General features: G+C 35.9%; 1 protein-coding gene and 1 pseudogene across 1 annotated transcript; one reads left to right on the plus strand and one right to left on the minus strand.

Moving 5' to 3' along the window:
* The first annotated feature begins 1,140 nt into the window (after positions 1-1,140).
* Positions 1,141-2,314, plus strand: LOC145111429 (uncharacterized; annotated as a pseudogene).
* Positions 2,315-4,557: 2,243 nt separating this feature from the next.
* On the minus strand, positions 4,558-5,040 carry LOC145111430 (uncharacterized). Its single transcript, XM_079047705.1, has one exon. It carries the CDS (start codon positions 5,038-5,040, stop codon positions 4,558-4,560), a length of 483 nt encoding a protein of 160 aa, XP_078903831.1.
* Positions 5,041-8,032: the final 2,992 nt, after the last annotated feature.

Raw genomic sequence — 8,032 nt, forward strand, 5'->3', positions numbered from 1 at the left:
AAGAAATCAACTCGTAGAAACAGTTTTCAAAACTAGAACAATGGACTTATGAATCATGTAGTAAAATGTATCATTTTATAAAGGATTCATGTTAATCATAAAAGGATTTTGTATATTATTACTTGTAAAGTTGTTAGTCTAAATTGGAGACACGTCCTTGGTAACACTCCCACAGAATCAGAGTGTAGGACTAGCACTTGTGACCAGAGTCTCTTGTAGGGAGAGCGTGACTGTTGTGTATAGATCTATACGGGACTAAAAATCCCACACCTTGCTGCTAGCTACAGTCGGACCGGCAGGTCTACGGGTGACAAAGTCATAAAGGATACCGCCCGTTGCGGTCCATATCCAGTCAGTTATGGTCATGAAACTCACAATGTAGATAACAGAGATTTACTTTTATAATAATGAATCAAGTGACTAACCTCAAAGTAATAACCGATTTGATTACTAGAGGGTATTAATAATACCCTCAAGATTTAGTTCACCACACTTTTATTAGTTTTATTTATGTAATAAGGCTAATATACCTCACTGGGAGTAACCAGGGTTTTTCAAGGAAACTATGCTTAACGATATAAGTATGGTAGATACTTGTACACTTCATTTTAGAACGGATAACCAACAACCTACTTTTAGGGAAAATATAGGATTTTCCCAGGATAACTTGGCTTTTCATAAACGGATTCTGTAACATGTAACCAACGGATATTCATATTCATTCCACAACACCTTGGATTGTACATACATTGTATGAATCTGGATGTTATGGAAGGAATGGGTTTTCAAACACACTTTTCACAAGAAAATATATGATTTTCTTGAGGAACACCTTTTAAAAGAATTCAAAGAACATTTTCCACCAAAACTAAATGCTTATGAACTCACCAGCTTTATGCTGATATTCTTTCAAACTGCTTGTATTCTCAGGAAATCAGTAGACAGGTACTTTTTGGATTTAGAGGAGCCGGAGCAATAAGCGTCATGTTTTTATATTTTTACATACTTTTGATGTATTTAAAACAAGTTTCAAACTGATGTAAACATTTTATTTATATATGTATCCACTGTATTGGTTGTGTTGCTATGTTTCCTATTATTCATTGGTTGTGATGCTAAACATGACGTCCTCCACCCCGGAACGATTCCGCCATTCCGGTTTCGGGGTGTGACAAAATATTGGGTGGCAGAGATGTGACAGCCGGCGGAACATGGTTGGCCTCTAACAGAGAAGGAAGGGTGGCTTTTGTTACCAACGTTCGTGAATTGAACTCAATATCTGCTGCAAAGAGTAGAGGTGATCTCCCAGTTCGCTTTTTGCAGGTTGGTTTTTAAGTTTACATTGTATTAAATCATGCCCACCAACTGTTTGTGTTTTTTCCTGTTGGTATGATTTTGGTAATTTTGATGATTATAGAGCAAGAAAAATGCCATGGAGTTTGCAGAAGAAATTGCGAAGGAAGCAGATGAATACAATGGATTCAATTTGATAATTGATGATCTTTTGTCCATGAATATGGTTTATGTAACCAATAGGCTGAAAGGAGATAAGTGCTATGTGACTTCAGTTTCACCTGGGGTCCATGTGCCATCAAATGCAAGTCTAGACACTCCATGACCTAAGGTGAGCAACTACAACTGCCTATTTTATGTAACAGAGTCTCACTTCTTTAGCCAACTTATGCAACAATATTGTCGCCCTAAAAAGAAAAGTTGTTGCATAAATTGGAATACTTGTAAAACATTGTTGCATAAAGGTTAATGTTTTCTTTTTTTCTAATATGTATTGTATCTATCTAATTCTGTACTCAGGCTCAAAGATTGGAACATGGGTTTAAAGATGTTTTGGATGAATATGGTGAAGGTGAAATTCCAATTACTGAGTTGATTGATAAACTGATGAGAAACACGGTAAAAGATGACATCAGCATGCTTCCCGGGATCTATGGTCCAGATTCTGAGTATGAGTTGAGTTCTGTATTTGTTAATCCAATATCTCCAAAGGTAACAATTTTCCAAACTTTCTAATTTTGTTCCATTTTGTCAAAGATTTGAAGGTGTTGACGAGGCGTTGACATGGGAAAACATATTGGGTTTATATCCATGTGGATGCCATGTCAACAAAAGGGTGCTATTTCAAGACCTTAACACTCATATTTGATTATGAATGTTGGTGATATGCAGGACTATGGTACACGAAGTACTTCTGCATTGGCTGTAAAAGCAAGTGGTGAAGTATTCTTTTATGAAAGGCATCTTGAAAATGGGTTATGGAAAGAGAACACATAAATACACATGATTGAGAAAATGAAGTGAGGGTTAATGTTTGAAGAAATATAAGTATGTTGCTGTTATGGGTAAAGGTATGTAAGTAGTAAGTACGTTGTTATGGGTAAAAAATAAAAAGTAACACATGTTGCTATTTCCTTCAACTTGTCTTATTTTTTTTTTTATCTTATTTGGTATGAAAGTTATAGTGTGTGCCTTGAACAAAAAGAAATGATCAACTATAAGTTGATATGATGTATGTGATCTTATTTGTAAGAAGTAATGAATTTTGAGAAGTTTGTATTATGTACTCGGTCAAATTTGTACTTAGGATTGTATTGTGTACTCGATCTAATTGGCTTTGTCTTCTGTTTTCTGTTGTCAATTTGAGGTAAGGTCCAAGTCTCTAACCCGATATTGGGAAAAAAATTGGCTTTTTTTCTCATTCGGAGCCGAGAACATGTACTTAACTTCATGCATGGTTTGTGATTTGTACCAATTTGAGTTATAGTTCTAGAAAGCAGGGGTAAATATGTCCAACTTTCTACAAATCTCCATACTAGAACATGTAATTAATCAAGTATATGACACCTTCAAACCTACAAAACATGATACAGAGGTTATTGATTACCCAAGAAAAGAGTTATATAAACATGGTTGATTTTTTATTTGTTTATAAGGAAAATAATGGAGTTTATAGGTGGGGTATACTATATAGTAATATTTGTTTGTGGTCCTGTCACTTGCTTAGGAAAAAAATAAATTATATATATATATATATATATATATATATATATATATATATATATATATATATATATGCAGAAAGAAAGTTTCTCGACGTTTGTTTTTTGATAAGAGTGCAAATGATGATCACGAAAGGTTGATACTGTCGAAGCTAAAACAACAATGTGGTGGGCAGTTTAAGTCAAATATGGAGGGCATGGTGATGGATGTGTTCCTATTGGTGATATGGAGCTTCTTCAATAGACCATTGGTGAACAAGAGGTAAGGAATCAGTTCAGGTAAAGAACTTGAACCCTATTTTCATTGGTGAACAAGACACACATCATGATGCTCATGAAGAGATTGCCTTCTGCTGTGTGATCGGATGGAATTTCAATTGTAATATTCATCTTCTAAGAATGGGGCTTTTTCCCTCGGGAGGTGTTAACACAAACTGCATGCGACCTTTACTCCTGTGTGTAAGAAGCATTATAATTTTCATTATATTGAGCATAAGTAATCTTCTAAGATTAAGATATTATTGATTTTGTTTTGTTGCTAAAATGTTGGAACTTTTCCTGGTGATATGAATTTTATTATCGAATGTTTCAACAAGTATTGCATATTTAAGTTTTTGCCATATTAATTTATAAACTAACTAATTATAAATTAAACAATGCAAATAAGATGACATATTTTTCAAAAGCTACTACTATTCACAGACAGTTCATAGAGAGCATACCAAAATGCGATATATGTAATTTATCAATTTCAACTGTAATAGCAGACTAAATTGCTTTCATAACTAGATGCACTTTCATTTATTTGTGAATTATAACATCGTATATTTATCTATTTCTTCATTTTTCATCCCAACAACAAACAAATCCCAAAAAAAAAATGAGACACCTCTAACCCATGCATAGCATGGGTTCACCACCTAGTTAAAATTAAAATAATTTTATTTTCAATTTTAATTTCTTTTTTCTAATTAAAAAAAATTCTAAAATAATATTAAAAATAACGTTTAATATTGTTTTTTATTTAATTCAATTAGAAAATATAAATTAAAATAAAGCATAATATTTTTTTGATTTTTTTTTGCTAATTTGAAAAAAATTCTAAAATAATATTAAAATTAACATTTAATTAAAAAACCACACTACAAATAAAAAAATACACGATACTTATAAAACACGATAATTAAAAAAAAAATACACTTAAAAAAAGACAACATACGACAACTGAAATTAACTAGTTATTATCTAGAGTTGGAATGTAGATATGTTCAATGTGATCAGTAAGATCAGATCGAAGTTGGTGGTGAGTTTCAACATTGCGTAATTCATGTATTTTTTCTTGGTCATCAACTTCGCCGGCGGGGGGGGGGGGGGGGGGGATCGGGCTGATACACAGGAGATATCGCAACACCCTCATCTTTTAATATCATATTGTGTAGTATAATACAAGCGTACATTATATTTTTTGTTTTCTTCACCGTCATAGCTCGTGTAGACATTTTTAATATGTCCCAACATCTTTTAAGGACCCCAAAAGCACGTTCTACGTCTTTTCTTGCTGTTCTTGTGCCGCCTTGAACCATATCTTTTTGTCGGTTGCTGGATATGGATATGGCTTCACAAATACAGCCCATGATTGATATATTCCATCAGCAAGATTGTAACCATGTTTGTAGTGTTCCCCATTCAGATAAAATGAAAAATCGGCTCCTGTTCCATGATATTTCTCATCAAACAATGGTGATTGGTAGGAGACGTTTAAATAATTGTTAGAACCGGCTACACCATAGAATGCATGCCAAAACCTTAAATCTTGTGACGTCACCGCTTCTACTATCATTGATGGATACTGATGGTCACCCCTCATGTATTGGCCTCTCAATTCCGTTGGATAATTCCTCCAATTCCAATGTGTGCAGTCAATGCTACCAAGCATTCCATGGAACCCATGTCTAGCTTCATGTGCTTCATACAAAAGTTGAATGTTAGTGGATGTTGGATGGCGTAAATATTCAGCCTTATACATTTGGAAAACACCGTACCAAAAGTTTTCAAGAGCTTCACGAGAAGTTCTTTATGACATATTTAGATACTCATCTAACGAGTCTGTGTTATAACCCTTCGCTAATTGACGTATTGCTGATGTGCATTTTTGTAGCGCACTGGAACTTCTTTGATTTGTTGCATCCCATGTTGTTTGAAAATAAGGATAATTCGTCTCCAGGTCACCAACAAGTTGCATAAACAAACCTTTGCTCATACGAAACCTTCTGTGGAATTGCGCGTGACCATATGTTGAATCATATGCAAAATAATGTCGGATCAACAGTCGTTCAGCCTCTAAACGATCTCTGTGGATTGTGTTTCTCCTTTGAATGTTGCTTGAACTAGCATTATTCTGAAGAAGCAGTTGTGCAGTATGAGACAATACAGGTAACAAATTATTGTTGATAAGTTCATCCTCAGATGTTGAACTATCATCGTTAACTTCCATTACTATTTTCCAAATGTTTGGATTAATTTTGAAAAAAGAGAAAAGATAGAGAGAAAATGAAACAAACATATATATATATATATATATATATATATATATATATATATATATATATAAAATGAAACAATGATATATATATAGAGAATTTTAATAGAAAGAAAAATAAAATAAAATAAAAATAAAAATAAAAAACATAATAATAAAGAGAAAGATTCTCCAGTCAAATGATGTCGACATTTTGAACTTCATGGGTTCTCTAACTCCCAACCATACTTAGTTGCAATTTGTCGTTTCCTTTCAAGCACCGTACGTAAAATACATCCAGTCAAATGATCATGCGACCGGAGAAAATACTCCATATCTTGGTTCTCTATCTCCCGATCCAGCAGTTGAGCTTCTCGTTCTTCATTAGCTTTGAGAATGCACAATTTTTGTTCCTGGTACCGTTGTCTCTGTTCTGCCTGTGTTTCGGTTGCAGTATTGATGTCGGCAATTTATTTGACGAGATCAAACATTTCATTTTCTGTTGATGATGTCGATGCCGCTTTCTTTCCTTTTCTTTTTCTCTGAGGCGGCGAGTCTTCAACACTAAACGGCTGTTGTTGTTGGGGGGAGAATCCAAGAGGATATTGTGGATCAGATGATGATGTGTAGGCGTTGGATGAAGATGTTTTGGTTCGTTTTGAAGAAGGAGGTGGGGAGTCTTCACCCGCTTTTGTGACAAATGCCCATTTCGTGTTGTCTTTCAGCCACTCCCAAGCTTGTTGATGAGGAAAACCTTTCTGGTTAATAGTCCTCCGATACTCGCTTAGTGAAGATTGTAAAACATCAGCCTCAGATCTCCCACTAGCCACATTGTTCATCTTATAGTTATAGATGCCGTTGAAAGCATTGCATTTCTTTTGGAGGTCTTTCCATTTTGAGTTTACTTGGTGTCGTGACTGATCCGAACCTCCCATTTGAACACTAAAATGCTCTAGAACCCTCTCCCAAAATGCATCAAACCTTTGTTGATTTCCGCGTTGTTTATCTTTAGAAACAACGACATATGCCCTAGCCAAAGTCAACTCTTCGCGTTCCACCCAGTTCTTTCGCTTCTGGCGGTGTGTATAGTTGCATTTTTTCTCAGCAATGGGTTGCAACTTGTAACATCCCCAAAAATAAGGTATGTATTGATGACCCTTACTTTTACTGATTTGTCAAAACTAGCCCTTAAATGAGAAAAAGGTGGCAGATGAGTACGCGGGGCGTACGCATGTGTACGCTCAGCGTACTCATGTGCGTATTATGGACGCGGAGGCCACCTAGTACGCGGGGCGTACCAGAGGGTACGCTGGGCGTACTAGGATCAGAGTGTAAGCCCTAATTGTGTTGTGTGTTCCTGTTTAAGGAACATGATGGCCTCATTTCCAGCCACCATTTCCAGCCTTCAACTCCCCTTAAATCCTAAATCTCGTTTTCATAGCTTGTGTGAGCATTTGAGGCTTATTGAGTGATCTTGTGGGATTCTTTTGTGAAGAAGGAGTTTTGAAGGAAGAAGACTTTGTGTCAAAGCTTTTGGATCTGAGTTTCCCTGTGGTTGGTGCATCATTCAGAGGTATCAAGCTCAAAGCTTTATTATTGTTTTGATTAGTTCATGTTGTGGTCCATTTTTAGGGTTTATGTCCCCAAATATTGAAGCTTTATGAGTTTGATGAACTCCAAAGCATAACATATGTCCATTTAGGTGTTTCTAGTCGTTTGGACTCATAAAAATGAGATATTGGTCGTCAATATCTCCCCATGCATGATATATGAGGACTTTTGTGAGTAAAGGAGGAGAATTTGTGAGTTTTAGACTTGACCAACCATGCTAAGGCTTAAAGTCACAAACTTTGTGAAGTAATAGACTCTAGTTAGGCTAAATCTGAGATTGTAGCTATGGTCTTAATGGATTAAGACCAGGAGAATAAGAAAAGTGAGTCTGGGACGTACGCTGAGCGTACTCCCAGCTACGCGCATCGTAGCGCTGAGCCACCCCCGTTGCATGCATGGGCAGTTATACGCCCAACGTAGAAGACTGTACGCCTAGCGTACGCGCTAGGCGTTGACTTCCGTTGACTTTTAGGGTTTTGGTCAAATTGTGGACCTTGGAGGACATGGAGGGGTAAAATCGTATTTTACCCTTATGAGATTAGTAGAGAAGCCCAGCCTAACAACTTTTAGGGTTTGTTAATATCAAATATTAATTAGAGTTATATGCGATATATGTTAGGCGGAGTCTAGACTGGCAGTTCTGGTGCAGGATATACTTGCTTTACTTTACGAGGTGAGTCTTCTCACTATACTTATCGGAGTGGTAATTACTGTGCGACCAGAGGGTCTTATTTGTGTTATTGACCGGAGGGTCTTATGTGCTTATACTGAGCTATGTGATATTATGCATTCTGTCTTTGTGAATTATACTGCTATATTACTCTGTGTTTATATTGATTTATGACCGAAGTGTCCATATCGAGTAGTGAGACCGGAGGGTCCTCACCGA

The sequence above is a fragment of the Lactuca virosa genome, chromosome 5 (genome assembly GCF_052849685.1).
Source record: "Lactuca virosa cultivar CGN04683 chromosome 5, Lactuca_virosa_CGN04683_v6, whole genome shotgun sequence".
NCBI classification, from domain to species: domain Eukaryota; kingdom Viridiplantae; phylum Streptophyta; class Magnoliopsida; order Asterales; family Asteraceae; genus Lactuca; species Lactuca virosa.

What these genes read in the sequence shown, in the direction of transcription:
- LOC145111430 (XM_079047705.1), bottom strand. Translation starts at nt 5,040, where the DNA reads ATGTATAAGGCTGAATATTTACGCCATCCAACATCCACTAACATTCAA.